The sequence below is a fragment of the Ornithorhynchus anatinus genome, chromosome 12, assembly GCF_004115215.2.
Source record: "Ornithorhynchus anatinus isolate Pmale09 chromosome 12, mOrnAna1.pri.v4, whole genome shotgun sequence".
Lineage (NCBI taxonomy): Eukaryota > Metazoa > Chordata > Mammalia > Monotremata > Ornithorhynchidae > Ornithorhynchus > Ornithorhynchus anatinus.
The window spans coordinates 48,113,439-48,133,863 of record NC_041739.1 but is presented as its reverse complement, the minus strand read 5'-3'; the positions used below and the strand labels follow the sequence as shown (position 1 = coordinate 48,133,863).

The 20,425-nt window shown below is 47.1% G+C and overlaps 1 protein-coding gene across 1 annotated transcript in view; it reads left to right on the top strand.

The window, feature by feature from the left end:
- The window catches only part of BANK1 (B cell scaffold protein with ankyrin repeats 1), a 311,769-nt gene that overhangs the window by 31,239 nt on the left and 260,105 nt on the right, over positions 1–20,425 (top strand). Inside the window, exons 3-4 of the mRNA XM_029076540.2 lie at positions 11,399–11,550; positions 12,978–13,116. Of these exons, the coding sequence (XP_028932373.1) occupies positions 11,399–11,550; positions 12,978–13,116 (291 nt within the window). The remainder of the gene's footprint in view (positions 1–11,398; positions 11,551–12,977; positions 13,117–20,425) is intronic.

The window sequence follows — 20,425 nt, the reverse complement described above, 5'->3', positions numbered from 1 at the left end:
AGGTGGGTTCTAGTCAGGGAAGGTCTCCTGGAGGAGATGTGCCTTCAATAAGACTTTGAAGGACGGGAGAGAAACTATCTGTCAGATTTGAGGAGAGAGGGCATTACGGACTAGAGGCGGGATGTGGGCAAAGGGTCAGCGGCGAGATAGTCGAGATCAAGGCACAGCGAGAAGGTTAGCATTAGAGGAGCGAAGGGTGTGGGCTGAGTTGTAGTAGGAGAGTAGTGAAGTGAGGAAGGAAGGGGCAAGGGGATGGAGGGCTTTAAAGCCAATCGTGAGGAGTTTGAAGCAGAGGTGGATGGGCAACCACTGAAGTTTTTTGAGGAGTGGGATGATATGTCCTGAAAAATGTAGAAAAATGCTTCATAGAGTGCCCAGTATATGGTAAGTGCTAAAAAACAAAACAAAAAAAAACCCCAAAAAACCCCTCTGATTGATTTTCACCTCACCTTCAGCTCCCTAATACTTATTTACACAGTCTTATTTCCATATCCCTTACCTGTAATTTATTTTACTGTTTCCCCATCTAGACAGTACACTCCTTTTAGGCAGCAATTGTGACTCCCGCCTTCATTGTATTATACTCTCCCAAGCTCTTAGTTCAATGTTCTACACACAATAAGCACTCAATAAATACCATTTATTGATTGCTTCATAGTCCAATTAGCAGCAGAACTATGCGTGCTGTCCATTCATCAATCAATCGTATTTATTGCGTGCTTATTATGTACACAGCACCCTACTAAGCACTTGGAAGAGTACGATTCAACAGAATTAGCGGACACGTTCCCTTCCCGCAATAAGCTTCTTCTTCTTCATATGCTATCGAGTCATTTCCGACCCATAGCGACTCCGTGGACACACCGTCTTTAGAACATCCCATCTTCCGTCGTAAGGATGTTCTTGGCTGTGCAGCCGTAGACTTTTCTTGGTAAAGATACGGAAGTGGTTTACCATTGCTTTCTGCCATGTGGTAAAAACCTGAGTCTCTGCTATTGTCTTTGATCAACGTTTCGATCACTTGATCATCGGCCTTTGATTCTTTCCCGTGCCGGTGCCGCCCAGCACAGATGAATCATCTTTGTCTGACACTTGGGCTTTGACTTTTCCATTACGGGGAGCCCTGTATGGCGTAGCTCTGAGCTCCATTAATGTACGCAAACTCTCTTGCGACAGACATAATCATCGGAGATTAATTCATAGGAGAGCTCAAATACCATTTACCGACGGACTGATAGACTATTTTTCATCAGATGTGTGTGCGGTCCATGAATCAATCGATCGATGGGATCAATCGAGCAACTATACTAAACACTTGGGAGAGTACGATACGACAGAATTAGCAGACACATTCCCTTCCCGTAACGAGCTCATAATAATAATAATTGTTAAGTGCTTACTATATGCCGAGCACCGTTCTAAGCGCTGGGGTAGATACAGGGTAATCGGGTTGTCCCATGTGGGGCTCACAGTCTTCATCCCCATTTTACAGATGAGGGAACTGAGGCATCGAGAAGTTGAGTGACTTGCCCAAAGTCACACAGCTGACAGGAGGTGGAGCCGGGATTAGAACCCATGACCGCTGACTCCTAAGCCCGTGCTCTTTCCACTGAGCCACGCTGCTTCTCTATGGAAGCAAATGAGTAGGTACACTACCGTGCCCTGGTTTTCCTTTCTTCTTCCCGTGGGCTGCTTTCAGCGTCCCTGGAGGTCTCCAAACCCAGGAAGTATGTGCTTTCTGACTTGCAGTGAAGGCAGACAGAGAGGATGGGATTGTAATAATAGTGATAATAATTATTATTATGGAGTCTGTTAAGCTCTTACTATGTGCCGGGCACTGAACTAAGCGCTGGGGTGGACACAAGCAGATCAGGCTGGGCACAATCCCCGTCCCATGTGGGGATCACAGTCTCAATCCCCATTTTACAGAGGAGGGAACTGAGGCCCGGAGAAGTGACTTGCCCAAGGTCACACAGCAGACACGTAGCAGAGTGTCTACCCATGACTTCCTGACTCGCAGGCCCGAACCCTATCCACTAGGCCACGCTGCTTCTCCGAGGTGGAGTCATTGTCCTCCAGGTGGGGAGAGTGGTGGTCTGGCCTATACCAAGTGGGAGGGAGGTCCAGATGGGAAGGAGGACGTGCGGCGAGGTAGATGAGATCGAGGTGCAGTGAGCAAACTGATGCCAGAAGAGCAAAGTGTGAGGGCTGCGATTCAGAGAGAAATCAGGAAGATGGATTGCGTGTAGGGGCTCACCGGCTGATTGTGTGCTCAAATGATCTTTGTGGGTTCCATACATCCTCCCGCACCGCTTTCAGATAGGATGTTATCGCACCACAGACGAGATTATTGGAGAAACGCTATGGCATCGATTAATTTCTCTCCAATGTGGCAAATATATTTATGAGTTAGGGTGAACCCGGAGGAAGGAAATGGCAACAGAAAACCGCACACAGCCAAATAACGAGATTGCAGAGATTCTTCAGGTAACTTGGAAAGTGAACTCCTTTAACTGTGGACATTTTCTCAGCTCCTCACGGGCAGAGAACTCTATTGTGCTCTCGAAGTATTTCGCACAGTGCTCCGGACACAGTAAGCACTCAATAAATAGTTGATTGATTCATTTTAGGGTTCCCTCAGGGCCTGTAAATTTCTTGTTTGAAAAGTAAGCCACAGTTGGGAAATCATAATCATCATCCATGGCATTTATTGACCACTTACTGTGTGCAGAGCATTTTACAAAGGACTTGGGAGATTACAGAACATCGGAGTTGACCGACAGGTTCCCTGACCACTAGGATCCTTCCCTCGACCAGATTTTGGAGCACTCTTGTATCCCGGGAGCCCATTTTGGAAATTGTCTTTCTCCATCTCCCTCCCAGAACTCGTGACCAAGGAACCCCCTCCCAAAAAAACAATAAGAACATGACTTTGCCCCACTTCACGGCGTGGTATCGGCACAGAATCGTCTTCTCTGCCATCCCAACGTTTGAAGTAATGACTGTCCCCTTCTCACTTGCTTCCCCAAATTCTGGAATAAGTGAGTGTCCTAGCATTGATGCTCTGCTCGCCTTGACACAGCATGGCTCAGTGGAAAGAGCCTGGGCTTCGGAGTTGGAGGTCATGGGTTCGACTCCGTGCTCTGCCACTCGTCAGCTGTGTGACTGTGGGCAAGTCGCTTCACTTCTCTGTGCCTCAGTTCCCTCATCTGTAAAATGGGGATTAACCGTGAGCCTCACGGGGGACAACCTGATTACCCTGTATCTGCCCCAGCGCTTAGAACGGTGCTCTGCACATAGTAAGCGCTTAACAGATACCAATATTATTATTACTATTATTACCGCAGCCCTTAGAACAGTGCTCGGCACATAGTAAGCACTTAACAAATACCAACATTATTATTATTATTATTACTCTGGTTGGGGCACATGCAGCGAATGAGTGACAGCAGGATACTCAAACAGCTTTTCGTTTTCAGTATTGAGGCCCGGCTGAAAACTCGGAGTCCATCGCTAAGGACGGGCCTCCATGGAGCCCTGCCATCTAGAAGGGAGTGGCTCCCTCTGAGCGAAAGCTGCCCATGGAAATGCATTCATCCAATAGTATTTATTGAGCGCTTACTATGTGCAGAGCACTGTACTAAGCGCTTGGAACGAACAAGTCGGCAACAGATAGAGACGGTCCCTGCCGTTTGACGGGCTCACGGTCTAATCGGGAGAGACGGACCGACGAGAACAATGGCGATAAATAGAGTCAAGGGGAAGAACGTCTCGTAAAAACAATGGCAACTAAATAGAATCGAGGCGATGTACATTTCATTCCCATGGAAAGAGACATGGGGCTCGAGAGAAAAGAACGACGAGTACAACGTCACAACAAGACGTAACCTTTTTGTGTGCCCAGTGTGTACTTTGCCAGCAGGGGAGTCTTCTTTGACATCGAAAGACAGACGTGTATGTATGGGTGTGTGTATATATATATATATATATATATATATATATATATATATATATATATACACATCTTTCGATGTCAAAGACGACTCCCCTGATGGCAAAGAACACCTGTGAATGCCTGTGTAGCTAAAAAGACCAATGCAGGATCCACTTTCCTGGCCACACTGGGCAAATATATGTGTGTGTGTGTGTGTGTGTGTTTGTCTCACCCTCTCTGCCTCCCGATCCACAACATTTACTTTAATGATGCTCTTTAATGACGCCTAACTCTCTGGAACCATACCCCAACTCAGCTCAATTTTGAGCTGCCCCGTTTACTCAATAAATAAACAAATAAATAAATGAACAAATAAATAAATAAATCATCTATCTTCCTTGTCTTATCAATCCGGGGTAAATTCCCATAGAGTTGACTTTCGTACTTTTTCTTCAGACTGAAGGAGAAGGCAACCAGTCTCTAAACTGGGAAGCAGCGTGGCTCAGCGGAAAAGAGCCTGGGCTTCCGAGTCAGAGGTCATGAGTTCGACTCCCGGATCTGCCACTTGGCAGCTGTGTGACTGTGGGCGAGTCACGTCACTTCTCAGTGCCTCAGTTCCCGCATCTGTAAAATGGGGATTAACCGTGAGCCTCACGTGGGACAACCCGATGACCCTGTATCTACCCCAGCGCTCAGAACGGTGCTCTGCGCATAATAAGCGCTTAACAAATACCAACGTTATTAGACTGTTTTGTTAGTTATCTGTATTCCTTTGGCAACAGAGCCTTCTGATAAAGGATCCTTGTCTTTCTTAGAGTGATTATCCCTCATTTCGCGGATGAGGAAGTTGAGGGAAAGAGAAGTTTAGCGACTCACCCACAGTCACCCAGCAAGCGAGAGGCAAGGCTGGGGTGACGTTTTACAGATGAGGAAACTGAGGCACAGAGCAGTGAAGCGGCTTGCCTGAGGTCACGCAGCAGACACGTGGCGATGCTAGGATTAGAACCCACAACCCACCGACTCCCAGGCCTGTGCTCTAGCCATCACACCGTCTGAAATAATATAATAGTTACGGTATTTGTCGAGCACTTAGGGCGTGCAAGACACCAGACTAAGCGCCGGGGTGGATACGAGGTGATCGGGTTGGACACAGTCCCCGTCCCACGTGGGGCTCACGGTCCCGATCCCCATTTTACAGGCGAGCCGCTGGAGGGCTTTGATCTTGGGGTGTCCCTCGACGGAGCTGTGCGTCTCCCGCACCGTGGGCCCGATCAGCACAAGCCGACGACAGCTTGGAGTCAGGAGCCCCCCCAAAACCAACCCCGCCCCTCCCATGGAGCGGGGGAGAAGGGGACGGACCCGAGCATCTGTCTCTTCCCTGGGGTTTTCGAGGGACGGTGGATTTTGATCGCTGCCCCGCTCCTAAAGGCGGAGAGGACGAATCGCGCGGGGATCGTCTGGTATCCTGCGACCTGTCCACCCCAGCTTCCAGGGACCCCACCGGCCTACTCGGTCAAATCCCGTCAGGCGGGCAGTCTCACTGGGCACGGCGGCGTTCTGAACGTGGCTAGGGAAACTGGGATGCGGTAGGCCCCTGGAGAAAAACACCGTCAGGAGGACGGGATGGGGGAGAAGCTATAGAAAAATGCTGCTGCTGGAGGAGACGTTCCTCGGTCTGTGCGTGAGTCTTGCCGCATTTTAGGTGACAGTGTTAATCACCATGCTTAGAAATCTCACTCTGAGTTAAGCCTTTTTTGAACTTGGAGGTCTCCGCTCCGCCACTTGTCTGCTGGGTGACCTTGGGCAAATCCCTTAACTTCTCTGTGCCTCACTTCCTTCATCTGTAACGTGGGGATTAAGACCCTGACCTGATTACCTTGTATCTACCCCAGTGCTCAAGACGGTGTTTGGCACGGAGCAAGCGCTTACCAAGTTTCATCTTTCTTCTATCTTCTAGATCGTCACCTCATTGTGAGCAGGGAATGTGTCTACTAATTCTGTTATATTGTTCTCTCCCAAAGCCTACAGTACAGTCCTGCTCGGGGGAAGCAGCGTGGCTTAGTGGAAAGAGCACTGGCTCGGGAGTCAGAGGACCTGGGTCCCGATCCGGACTCCGCCACTTGTTTACTCTATGACCTTGGGCAAGCCACTTAATTGCTCTGTGCCTCAGTGACCTCATCTGTAAAATGGGGATTAAAACTGAAAGCCCCACGTGGGACAACCTGATTACCTTTTATCTACCCCAGCGCTTAGAACAGTGCTCGGCACATAAAAAGCCCTCAACAGATACCATAACCGTCATCATTAGCCTCTGCACACAGTAACTACTCAATAAATACGAGTGATGAACTCATCCATATCTACATGTGCATCTACCTTTCTGTTGACTAGCTGCTGACTACGTGCTCCCTTCTCAGATGAACAATTTTCAGAAAATTGTCACAGAATCTCAGGGCCCCCTTGGCACCTTGTCATCAGAGGACCTGTGTTCTAATCATCACTCCACTTTTCTGCTGTGTGACTTCGGACAAGTCACTTATCTGTGCCTCATTTTCTTGATATTATTATTAATCTTCTTCCTTCTCTTCTTTTTCTCTTTTCTTCCTCCCTCTCCTGCTCCTTCTTCTCCTCCTTCCCCCTTTTTTTCCCTCTCCCTCCTCCTCTTCCTCAAATTTGGGTCGATGAAGATAAACAATTAAAAACAACTTGAATAATACTGGCCTCTTTTTTTCATTACGACCTTCCTGCTAGACATTACTCATTTCCAAGTTCCCTGCGGAAAGGAATTAATTGCTTAAATCACCCTCTTATGAGCGGCGAAATAGTTTTAAGTATGGTCTAATTTATTTGAGAATTTGTGCGCACTGAATTTTGAATCAGTTCTTGGTGCCTCACTGACAACAAATCCCATTCTCCCCACCCCCAAATTCCAAAAGTCCCAGTGACATTAAGGAATATTTCTACTTTTATAATGAGAAAATTGGAATGAATGCCCACAGCATTCAGCCCTGTGCGAAGGACAGGATATTTCATTCTCTTTAAGGATAATTACGTTCGTTTAAAAAAGGAGTTCAGAATCACCCAGACCCAATCTGATATGGTGTATTAGATGTTGCATGAGTGGAAGAGATGATTTCTCTTCTTGCTAACTGTGAGAAATACCTCTCACCATTCCCCATAAGCTCAATACTGCTATGGTGCGTGTTCTCCATGTGGGTCGTGGCTGGAACGCCATTAGGGAAATGTAAGCTTGTTTGACCCACGTTTCCCATGTTATGGATGAAGCTTCTTGTGTGTATGTGTGCCGAAAAGACGGAGCCTAAAATCCTGCAGGGGCAAGACAGACGAAAATGAGCCCCTCGCGGGCAAGGAATGTGTCTACCAACTAACGCATTTCCCTCTTCCAAACTCCGGGTACAGTGTGGAACACCGGAAACTGCTCAATAAATACCACTGATTGATCGATTGATATGCAGTTATTCATTCAGTAGCATTTATTGGGCGCTTACTATGTGCAGAGCACTGCACTAAGCGCTCGGAATGTACAATTCGGCAATTAGTAAGGGCAGGAAGGTGAACAAAGCTATAAAGCAGGCAAACAAATGCACTGGGAGGAGAAGCCGTTGAAATCTTGAATCTACAAATAAATAGGGGGGTGGCTTGGGTTTTTCAGCTAGGACGTCGTGCATTAATCGGGGAAGTCTTCATGGAGGGGGTGAGATTTGCAACCGTGCATTTGGATCTGGACTCCTTATGAACTCTGATTTTTACCCCACCCTCAGCCCCTCAGAACTTAGGTACATAATCACGCGTGATTTATTTTAATGTCTGTCTCCCACTCCAGTCTGTTCGTTGCTTGTGGGAAGGAACCACGTCTACCAACTCCGCTCTCTGAAAGACATGGGAAGCAGCATGGCCTAGTGGAGCACGGGTCAGAGGACCTGGGTTCTAATCTCAGCTCCGCCACTTGATTTCTGGGTGGCCTTGGGCAAGTCACTTCACTTCTCCGTGCCTCAGTCTCCTCATCTGTAAACTGGGGATTAAATCCTACTCTGAGTTGCCTCGGTCCTCGGGGAGAGGGACTGTGTCCGGCCTGATTATCTCGAATCTTACCCCATTACTTGGTATTGTGCTCGGCACATAGTAAGGGCTTAAAAAAGTACCATAAAAAAAAAAACACGGAGTACAGAGCTCAGCATAGACATTAAACACTCAATAAATGCTACTGATGGATGGTTTGTTGATGGGGAGGGCAGGATCCGGTGGATCTAGAGGGGGAGGGAATTCCTCGATTGGGAACAGTGTGAGTTAGGAATAAGAAGTGGGAAGATCTAAAATGAGGTCTAATTAGAGGGCAGTTAGGAACGGTGTGAAGGATGAAAACGAGTTGTGGGCAGGGAACGTGTCTGTCACCTCTGTGGCATTGTACTCTCCCAAGCACTTAGTGCAATGCTCTGCACATAGTAAACGCTCAGTAAATACCACTGACTGATCGACTGATCGAATATAAACTGAGAATTGCAGGTATTGAAAAGGTCGAATGGGAATGGACAGTTCCACAGTCCTGCCTCGTCACTCGACAGATGGGGAAGGGTCAGGCAGGAAAATCTCAATTTAAAACTGAAGGAATTGGGGATTGTTTCTGGGAGTTTGGGATGTGACAAGCCACACACCAACCTTCTGTTCGTGGGATGTGGATTCCTCTAGTAACTGACCAAAAGTGATTACATAGGCCGTCGACCCGAGCCGACGAATGAAATCACACATCTTTGGTGAAAAGCTGACTTCCGGAATATTCTCTCCATTGGTGATCGTGAAGTCTCTAGAATACCAGCAAAATTGTGCACTTATGATCTTGCTCCTTTTTTTCCCAATTAATTCCCTGCAATGTATATTCCTCAGTCACTAAGAAGTTTAATCTAGGAATCTGGTTCTCGGTCCGGCATTCCGGCTCCACTTTCTCAGTGTCTTTCATGGACTCCTCCTCTACCTCCCAATCCTTAACTGGGTTAAGTGAGAGAACCTCGCTTCTCTGCTTCTAATGATAGTAATAATAATGATGATGGCATTTGCTAAGCGCTTACTATGTGCCAAGCACTGTTCGGAGCGCTGGTGTAGATACGGGCTAATCAGGTTGTCCCACGTGGGGCTCACGGTTTTAGTCCCCATTTTACAGACGAGGTAACTGAGGTACAGAGAAGTCACGCAGCTGACAAGCGGCAGAACGGGGATCAGAACCCATGACCTCTGCCGTCCAAGCCCGTGGTCTCTCCACTAAACCACGCTGCTTCTCACTAAGCCACGCTGCCTCCACAACGCAGCCTGTGCATTTCACTCCTTTAGTGCTAACCTTCGCACTCTGCCTCCATCTCGCCCGCCTCGTTGCCAACCCCTCCCCCACATCCTGCCTCTGGCCTGGAACGCCCTCCCTCCTCAATTCCCACAGACAATGACTCTTCCCCCCTTTCAAAGCCTTACTGAAGACACACCTCCTCCCAGAAGCCTTCCCAGGCTGAATCCCACTTTTCCTCCTCTCCCATTCCCTTCTGTGTCACCCTGACTCGTTCTCTTTGCTCCTCCCCCTCCCCACGCAGCCCCTCAGCTCTTATGGACATATCTGCCATTTTAGCGCGGCTCAGTGGAAAGAGCGCGGGCTTTGGAGTCCGGGGTCATGAGTTCGAATCCCAGCTCTGCCACTTGGCAGCTGTGTGACTGTGGGCCAGTCACTTCACTTCTCTGTGCCTCAGTTACCTCATCTGTAAAACGGGGATTAAGACCGTGAGCCCCACGTGGGACAACCTGATTACCCTGCGTCTACCCCAGCGCTTAGAACAGCGCTCTGCACATAGTAAGCGCTTAACAAATACCAACATTATTATTATCATTACCGTCCTTATGATCACATCCCTTATACCCTGCAGCTTCTCTCCGATCTCGATGTCTCGCTCTTCCACGAGATTGTAAGCTTCTGGAGGACAGGGATTGTGTCTACCAACTCTCCCAAGCGTTCAGTACAGTGCTCTGCACACCGTAAGCACTCACCAAACACCATGGGTTGATCGATGTAAGGGGTACCTTTCTTTGAAGCGACTGTTGGGTTGATATCACTCGGGGTGCTGGGAATCGATCAGGGGAGTCTTGATCGTGTTGCTACCTAAGATCCAATTGGATTGCGGGTTTCTAGCCTCGTGGTAGGTGGACTGAAATCCACTTTCCTCTCTGTCAGTACTGGTTACACCGTGGCGGCACAGCGAGAAGGTCAGCACTAGAGGAGTGAGTAGCGAGTGATCTTGTAGTTGAGACAAGATCGCCCACGATGAAATTCTGGCCTACGTTCCGTCTCCCAGCGGCGAAGCTCTGCGAAACCTAGGACGGTTCCGCAGGCCGGGACGTGTGAGGGGAAGGAGTTAAAGCAGGAGACCCCGGCAGCTGCTCTCTGGAGAGGTGAAATTGGGAAACTGAAAGCAAGGGAGAGCAGAGAAAGGGTTCCAAGGACAGGGTAAAACAAAGCCTCAGTGTTACGCATCCCAACGGACAGATGGAAATCGATTGCTGCACGGTGTATTATCATCGAGAGGAGAGACGCTTTCTTTGAGCATAAGTTTCACACGGAAAGAGACAAGGAGGCAAGAGAGAAAAACAGCACCAGATGGTGCAAACTTTAAGTAGAACAACATCGCAAGGGACAGACTTTTTGTGCCTCCGACGTGACCAGGCCTGGGGCGCCCGCGTTGGCCTCTTCAAGCCACACATGTATTCATAGAGGAATCTCACCGTCGACGGTGTCTTCTTCAAGACAGTGGTCATTTGAGAAGCAGCATGGCCTGGTGGAAAGAGCACGGGCCTGGCGTCAGAGGACCTGAGCTCTAATCCCGGCTCTGGCGCTCGTATGCTGTATGACCTTGGGCTGGTCACTTAACTTCTCTGGGCCTCCATTACCTCATCTGTAAAATGGGGATTAAACTGTGCACCCTTTGTAATAAATTAAATTGTGGTATTTCTTGTATTTGTTAAGCGCTTACTATGTGCAAAGCACTGTTCTGAGCGCTGGGGGATACAAGGTGAACAGGTTGCCCCATGTGGGGCTCACAGTTTTAATCCCCATTTGACAGATGAGGTATCTGAGGCACAGAGAAGTTAAGTGACTTGCCCAAGGTCACACAGCTGACTAGCGGCAGAGCGGGGATTAGAACCCGTGACCTCTGACTCCCAAGCCCGCGCTCTTTCCACTGAGCCATGCTGCTTCTCTAAGGACATGGGTTGGGTCCAACCTGATTATCTTGAATGTACCCCAGTGCTTATTACAGCGCCTGGAACACTGTAAGTGATTAACATAAATCATAAATGAATATGTTCATAACGGATTCGTGCCCTCTACCGCTGGGATTTCTGACCCCCTGTGTTTTCTCCCTCCAGATATTTTTAAGAAACCTTAATTTCTTCATTTCTTTTTATTTCCTCCAGATGCTCAAGATGGTTTTGAAGCGAGTCCAGAAGTCTCAGGATTGAGCGACTCTGTGGAAACCAAAGAAAGAAGAGGAACTGAGGAAGGGTCTGAGACGTTGGCAGACTACCTCCCGCCGATACTGGTGACGCCAACAGAGATATCCTGTGAGGTCAGTGGTCCTTTGGTTCATGAGATTGAAAAGAACACGGAATTCTTCGGATTTCAGCCGCCTCCTCCACCGACCCTCTCTCCCACCCACCCTGAACTCCTCCAAAAATTCACTCTACTGAAATGTTTTTGAAATATCCAAAAAGGGTTCAGAAAAGCAAGGAAAGTAGTTATGTTAGCTGGGTCAGTAGAGAAGAAGCGAGGCCGAGTGGAAAGAGCATGGGGCTGGGAGTCCGAGGACTTGGGTTCTAATCCCCGCTCCTCCACTTGTCTGCTATTTTGACCTTGGGCAAATCACTTCCTTCTCTGAGCCTCGGTTCCCTCATCCAAAATGGAGATTAAGACCGTGAGCCCCATGCGGGATAAGGATCGTGTCCAACCTATCATTTGTATCATCCCCAGTTCTAAGCACAGTGCCTGGCACACGGTATGCAAAAATAGATCCTGGAAAAAAAAAAAAATCCTGAAAAATGGATTATCGAAGAGGATTTGTTCAGGAGCTTCTGGATGGAAGGGATCTGTGTGGACGGCTGACTTTGGGGGCCATCATCCTTCGACCCGGCCTCTCCAATGGGCCAGAATTAGCAGACACAGGGAGAGCTTCCTTCTGGATTCCCCCGATCCCTCAAACGGGGGAAGACGAGTCAGAAGTTGCTCCTTCTACTTCTAATTATAATAGTATTTGTTCAGTGCTCACTGAGGACTGTACTAAACACCGGAGCAAATACAAGAAAAACAGGGTGGGCACAGTCCCTGTCACAGTTAATCCCCATTTTCCAAATGAGGGAACTGAGGCCCAGAAAAGCACGGCATAGTGGATAGAGCACAGGCCTAGAAGTCAGAAGGTCATCAATTATGGCCTAGAAGTCAGAAGGTCATCAATTATATTGAGTGCTTACTGTGTGCAGAGCACCATAATAAGAGTACACATAAAACCGAGGCGTTCCCTGCCCACAGGGCGCTCATGGTCTAGAGGAATAATTGGGGTATCTCTTAAGCGCTTAGTATGTCCCAAGCACTTAAGTGCTCAGGTAGGTACGAGATAATCAGGTCCCCTGCGGGACACACGGTCAAAATAGGAGGGAGAACAAGTATTGAATCCCCATTTTGCCAATGAAGGAACTGAGGCCCAGAGCAGTTAAGTGACTTGCCCAAGGTCACACAGCAGGTAAATTGGGATTAGAACCCGGGTCCTCTGGCTCCCAAGCCTGTTTTCTCGCCACTAAATCCCATGATTATTAAAATTAAAAGTATTATTAGCTACGACGGGGCAAGCAAGCCCCCAGCGGGTTTGGCCTTTATTCCAGACCGCGCTTCCGTAACGGCTCTGGGAGATCTGTAACGGTTACGTGAGGGGCTCTGGTTTGGGGTGCTATCCCGGGCCGCTCTTTTATGCTGTGCCTTCAAGGTGTCTTCTTGAACTCCTAGAACCCTGGTGAAATATTCATTCTGTTGAGAGATGAATTCATTGGTGACTCCATAGAGGTCGAATTTACTTCAAACAATACGAGTATTAGAAGTCGACCAGCCTTTTGGAACAGGACGGTCAGGTGCATGAAAGCCCTAGGTAAGAGAACGTTTCTGTATCCTACCAGCTGTAAACCTTAACTTTTAACTCCGTTCCATGATTTTCTACAAGGTTTCACTTCTCTACAGAATCGACTAGCCCTTTGCAGGTGTTTCCTGAGTTCAGCTGTGCATAGAGAAGGTTGTTACTAATATTGATACACCACCAGACCTTGTGATTTAGGAGAAATTAGATTGTATTGGTTTATTACCAGGTGGTAAAACGACAAACAGAAGCACAGCAAATGTCTTTAAAGGAAAGGACTGAGATGGCACTTTTAATACGTTTCAGTTATTACTAGCAAGGTCGAAGTTATTTATTACCGAATTAAGCTTGTTTGTATTTCTCTTTATGCACTGATAGATTGTGCCCATGTCCTTCGAGGGTAATTTTCCCCGAAATTTCCTTTCTTTGTTCTTTCTTCCTCCAGCTAATTATCGGTGATTGCAGAGTCTCCCTTTGTTTCCTTGATTTAATCTCTGAAGATAATAATAATGAGAATAATAACGACGACGATGATGGTATTTAACGCTTACTCTAGGCAGACACTTTCCTGAGCACTGAGGTTGATGTAATCGATCGATCTGTGGTATTTATCGATCACGCACTACGTACAGAGCACTAAACTGAGCACTTGGGAGATTTCAATCCAGCAGAGTCGATAGATATGTTCCCTCCGAGATAATTAGGAGCCGCGCGGGAGTCCCAGTCCAAGTAGCGGGGCGAACGGGTATTGAATCCCCATTTTGCAGCTGCGATAACTGACGACTCAGAGAGAAGAAGTGATTCGCCCAAGGTCTCACAGCAGTTAAGTGGCAGAGCCGGGATTAGAAACCAGGTCCTCTGACTCCCGAGCCACTAGATCACGCTACTCCTCGAGGTAGCCATTTCATTTTCTTTTTCTGCCTGCAGTGTGATAAACCATATCAGTTTCCAAACTCCAGATGGAGTGCCCACACTTCCATACTCGTTGGCTTAGAACCAAAATCTAACATATTAACCGGAAAAAAAAGTGTTCTATTTTAAATGAAAGTCGGCGTGGCTTTTGCTTTTATGATATGAGTTTTCCTGTCGGGCCCAGATGATATTTAGCCAACTTTGTTAACCTAAGCCACATTTAGGGTTAACGGCAACAGAAACAAAAAAGACATCCTCTCAGCTAGTCGTCAAATACCGCTCCCATATTTTCAAGTGTCTCGTAGAGTTGGGGCTGAAATAAAGCAATTATCCATCCCATATTTGGTGGGATCTCGTTTAGGGGGGGCCTCCTGCCAACAGATAAAATGGCTGGCAGGACTTCTTAAAGTCCCATTCTGACCGTATAGACCTAACAGGTAAAACAGCCCACGGTAGATTTCTTTATTTTTATTGGAATTTGTTAAATGCTTACTATCTAAGCGCTGGGGTAGATACACGTTAATCAGGTCGGACACGGTCCGTGTCCCGCATGGGGTTCACAGTCTTAATCCCCATTTTACAGATGAGGGAACTGGGAAATAGAGAAATGAAGTGACTTGCCCAAGGTCACCCCACAAAGTGGCAGAGTCGGAAATAGAACTCAGGTCCTTCTGATTCCCGGGCTAAGCCATGGTGCTTTTTTAAGGGCTTACTGTGTGCAAAAATATAGAGAGGGGAATTAATTATGGTCCCTCTCCCCTGTGGTGTAAGTGGGGAAGAAGGAATTGATCACAGTAGGCGTAATGAAATATTAAAGCTCAGCACAAACAAATAGACAGAATAGGTTCCGAGTTTCAGTGGTGACGGAGGAGCCCGAGAGCATGCGGGAGCAATCCAAGAGGAGGAAATCTCATCGGCGGGAGGGGAGTTGGCGGTTTCGCGGTGCTATTTTCGACAGCGATGGAAGAATCAGAGAGTGAGCAGGAGCGGCCTGTACCCTTTTCCCAGAGGGCCCGGAGCACACCAGAGCTAGTGACCTTGCTGGTCAGAGTGAAGGTGGCGGTTACATGCTGTCTTTGCCGGCAGTGACGGAAGAATCCGAGAATTCGTAGGACCCGTTTTTATACCCACCTCGGGGAATGCCGGGAGAAGGGACTTTCGGTAGCGGGAAGAAAGGCGGTGGTTACTGAGGTGCTTTTCTCAGCAGGGATAGAGGGGTCTGAGAGCACGCGGGAGTGGTTTTTAATCCCCGGCCCAGCACTCGGCATGGCAGGAACAGCGACCCGAGGTGACGAGAGGGAAGGAGAGGTAGCTGCGGGGCTTTTCTTGATGCGTTATAAAAGCAGTATCTGCTTACATAATGTCAACAGAAAAAGGAAATTGCCTGAGAGGGAACATCCAGGAGCAGAAATATATGGGGAGGAAGGAGGTTTGGATACAACCTTGCAGAAGCCTCAGCTCTGGAACCAACAGACTCTGACTTCAGCCAGGGATTTAAGTGCTTCAGATAGTGCTCTGCACACAGCAAGCGCTCGAGGGATACCATCGATCGATTGATTGAATCAATTGGAACATTTGTTTTCCCCCAAACATTTCCCCAAATGCCTCCCTAGTCTCCACTTATCATGACAACCCAACCTACAAGAAATTTACTTAAGACTTTTTGAGGTAATTTTAGCTTCCTCTCCTACTGGGTTTAGGGAAATACAACAGCTTATCAGGCTCCTTCTAGGTCGGAGAAAGGTACTGAGGAAGAGAAGCAGGGTAGGCAAATAATAATAATAATATTAATAATGATGGTATTTGTTAAGCACTTAGTACGTGCCAGGCACCGTTCTAAGTGCTAGGGTGGATAAACATATTGAGTTAGACACAGTCCCTTGTCCTACGTGGGGCTCACGGTCTCAATCCGCATTTTCCAGATGAGGGAACTGAGGCCCAGAGAAGTGAAGTGACTTGCCCAAGGTCACAGAAGAGAAGTGGCAGAGCTGGGATTAGAACCCATAACCTTCTAACTCCTGGATCCAGTCCCTATCCCCGTCACCAACATGGCTGTGATTGAGGGAGGTTCGTGTTGTGAATTTTCAGCTAGACTATAAGCTCCTCGAGGGCAGGGATCAAGTTTACTAATTCTGTTGTACTCTCCCAAGTACTTAGTATAGCATAATTTAGTATGGTATACCGCTCAATAAATGATATTCATTTTTTGGTTGATTGATTACGATGTAATGGTGTTGTGAATTTAGTGCTGTTGATGTGTTCACCTTCAATTCCTCATTTTCCCTCTTCTCTCTGATTCACTCATTGACAATCATATTTACTGAGTGCTTATTACTGCTACTAATAATGTTGGTATCTGTTAAGCGCTCACTATGTGCCAAGCACTGTTCAAAGCGCTGGAGTACATACAAGGTAATCAGGTCGTCCCATGTAGGGCTCACGGTCTTCATCCCCATCATACAGATGAGGTAACTGAGGCCCAGAGAAGTTAAGGCCGCACGGCTGACAAGCGGCGGAGTCGGGATTAGAACCCATGACCTCTGACTCCCAAGCCCGGGCTCTTTCCACTGAGCCGTGCTGCTTACTCTGTGCAGAGCACTGTTCTAAATGCTTGGGAGAGGACGGTAGAGCAATAAACAAGACACATTCCCTGTCCACAACGAGCTCACAGTCTAGAGGGAACCGGGAGAAAGGATACATTTCAGAGGGTGTCTACCAACTCTGCTGTACTGTACTCCCCCAAGTGCCTCGCGCAGTGCTCTGAACGCAGTAAACGCTCGATAAATACCATTGATGATGATGGCGGTGATGATTCCAGAACTTTCGGACACGTTTAGACCCTATACTCTCAAATGAGATTTCGATTTTGAAAAAGCATTTACCATTTCTTATGGTATTTGTTAAGCACTTACTATGTCAGCCGCAGTACTAAGCGCTGGAGTAGCTACAGGCTAATCCGGTTGGACACAGTCCGTGCCCCACATGGGGCTCACGCTCTTAATCCCCATTTTACAGAAGAAGAAAGTGAGGCAGAGAGAAGCTAAGCGACCTGCTGTTATGTCCCGATGAGGCCGATTAGGGAACAAGGGGGTTCGCGACTCAGCTTTTACCGACGGACCAAAACGTGGCAATTCAGGATTACAGTAAGAAAACAATTATTAGGACATTTATTCTGATCCTCCACTATCTTCTGTGACTGTCAAGGCATAAGAAGAACATGAAGCCATTAGCAACGCTACCGGTAGGTCAGGCCGTGGCTAATCCAGCCCCGTATTTTGTAACAAATGGTTGTTCCTTCCAAATCAATGGTGTTTCTTCAGAATAAACCTTTAAACTGTGCAATCTCAGCATTAGTCTCCAATCACTACTGGGTAAACACGTTCGCTGAGTGAAGAAGAAAATTCTGTTGAGAAGATGTTTCCCCAAAAGGAGAACGGCATGCTAAAGAGACAAAATCCGGAACCTGAAATTTTGAGCACATTTCTCCTGAGGAGCATTCTATAGCTCCACAGAAACATCAGTACAACAGAAGTGCCCAGGGAGTAAAATCCACGTCAGACTATAAAGTAGTTGCCTACTGAGTACCATCAGTATTGATTGACATCAAGAAACAAGAACAAAATCAGTTTTTTTAATGATATTTGTTAAGCACTTATTACGTGCCAGGCACTGTACTGTGGTAGATACCGTCTAATCAGGTTGGACACGGTCCGTGGCCCACGTGGGGCTCAGTCTTAATCCCCATTTTACAGATAAAATGTAACTGAGGCACAAAGAAGTTAAGGGACTTGCCCAAGGTCATGCAGCCCCACGTGGTACTGTCTTAATAATCTTATTAACATGTAGCTGCCCACTTAGAGCAGTGCTTGACACATAGCAAGCGCTTAACAAATACCATAATTATTTAATTATTATTAAAGTCAAGTGCCTGCTACTCACTCCAGTGCCGCAGCGCTTATGTACATATTCTTACCCTCTGATGCTTCCCGTATCTGTAATTTAACGCCTGAGTCCCCACCTACACCGTAAGATCCGGGTAGGGATCATGTCTGCCAACACCGCATGTATTATTCTCTCCTAGATGCTTGGTAAACAGTAAGCCCTCAATAAACACCACCGATTCGTATTATGCATCAAACAAACTCTTTATCATAGGTTTTAAAGCACTTAATCAACTTGGCCTGATTTCCTGCTGCAAACCAGCCCACACGCTTAGTCTCCACTCCTGACTTCTCCCCCTTGTCCTGCTTCCGGCCTGGAACGTCCTCCATTTTCATTCCTGACGGCCGTCACTCTCCCTAACTTTCAAGCCTCATTAAAAGCCCATCTCCTCCAAGAAGCCCTCCCTGGCTAAGCCCTCATTTCCTCTCCTCTCACTCCCTTCTGAACTGCTCTTGCATTTGGATTTGCACCCTTTATTCACTCTTCCCTCTGCCTCACAGCAATTACGTATCTATCCATATTTTATGTTAATGTACGCCTCCCCCTCTAGCCCGTAAGCTCTCTGTGGACAGGGAAGGTGTCAACCAACTCTATTATTCCCCCATGCACTTAGAACAGTGCTCGGCACACAGTAAGCGCTCAGTTAATGATTGATGGATCAATCGATTGCCTAAAACACATCAGCCAAGAACGTTATCATATCAAAGAGATGCCTTCACTTGAAATACCGCTGATAGATAGAAAATTCCCAAACAAAATAAAGTCAGAGGCCAAACAGTCGACACCTGTCTGGTATATGCACATCATGGCCATCCAGATCTGCTCTCTCAACCTTAATTAGCTAATAGGTTTTCTTCCAGGTTTGAGCCTGGACAAGCAACTGTAGAAAGTGGATCAGTCCAATCCACACAGTAGTAAATAGGACCTCTCTTGAAATGCCCTCAAACTGCCAAGGAATTCTGATGCATTATTTTTAAATCAGTTGCAAGATTTTTTTGTAATGTCATAATATAGGAGCAGAGCTATACTAAAGCGTGTAATAGTGTGAACTTGCCCTACTTTTAAAATATAGCTAACTAGCAAAATTCTCAAAGTTTTATCTCCTTCACGGTGAACATGCCCGACCGATACATTAACAAAACAGAGTCGCATTGGTTTGGGTTCCCATGGAAACAAGGAGAACAAAATTAATGTCTGCCAGATGGGAAAGGATTATAATTGGTTCAGAAAAGAAAGTCGGGGGCAGTTTGGAAGACCATAGAAATGCAGCAAGCTTTAGACCTCACTGAAGCATAAAATCATTAGACCGCCCACACTTTGCTTCTCTCCGCCTTGTATTGCCCCCTTTCTTCCCCCCGGAATTTGCTGATATTGAAAGAAAGTGCTTTTCATTTAGAAGAATAAAAAGCAATGGAAGAGATCCTAATGGACCACAAGCTAAACACAATCCAGCCATAAAAGATGTCGCGAACAACCTCTTGGCAAAGCATTCGGAAGAGCATCCTGGCTATTAGAGGTATGAGGCACCAGGATGCTCCACCAGAGTCGCTTGCCAAATCCAGTTCTCTAGAGATTTGCTAAGCAAAGGCTGGAGAGTTTCCTGTCTGGGATGACTAGGTCCATCCCAGCCTGTGCAGACCTCTTGAGTCAGAGATCCTCATTCGACCGGCATAAGACTTAGGGTGAAGTAAAGAATCTAGTCTGTTTCTGAAGACTGCTTGTAAATGGAGACCAGTGCCTATAGTCGTTGGTTGGAGCTAAAATCCCTCCCTCTCCCAAATTCGCGAAAACAAGATCTCAGCGCCTTTTTCTCTGTTTGGTACACTCCCCTCTGTAATATACGCTACCCTCTGTTACCTACTTCTAGACGGTTCAACTTTTAAACGGTATATTTTAAGTGCTTACTACGTTCAAGGCACTCTAAGTGCTGGGGTAGATATGAGATAATCAGGTAAAGCACAGTCCCGCTCCCACAATCTTACTCCCCATTTTACGGTTGAGGTAACAGAGGCACAGAGAAATTAAGTGACTCGTCCAAAATCACAGAGTAGACAGGTGACGGAGCCAGGATCAGAACCCGGGGCTTCTAACTCCTGGGCCTGAGCGCTTTCCCGCTAGGCCATGTTGCTTCCCCCTCTCTTATGTACGAGTTGGTCAACAATCAGCCGATCAATCAATTGGCTCATTCATTCAATCGTATTGACCACTTGGGAGAATACAACAATTAATAGACCCATTCCCTGCCCACAAAGAGCCTACAGTCTAGAGGGGGGAGACAGACATCAGTAGAAAGCAAGAAATTACAGAATAAAAAAATCTTAAAATAATCAATGGTACTTATTGACCGGTAATTAAATGCAAAACACTGAATTAAGAGCTTGGGAGAGTTCACTGCAACCAAGCTGGTCATCTGAAGGTGACAGGACAGAACCGAGTACCTCATGGTTTTGAATCAGCCACAGAGATATCT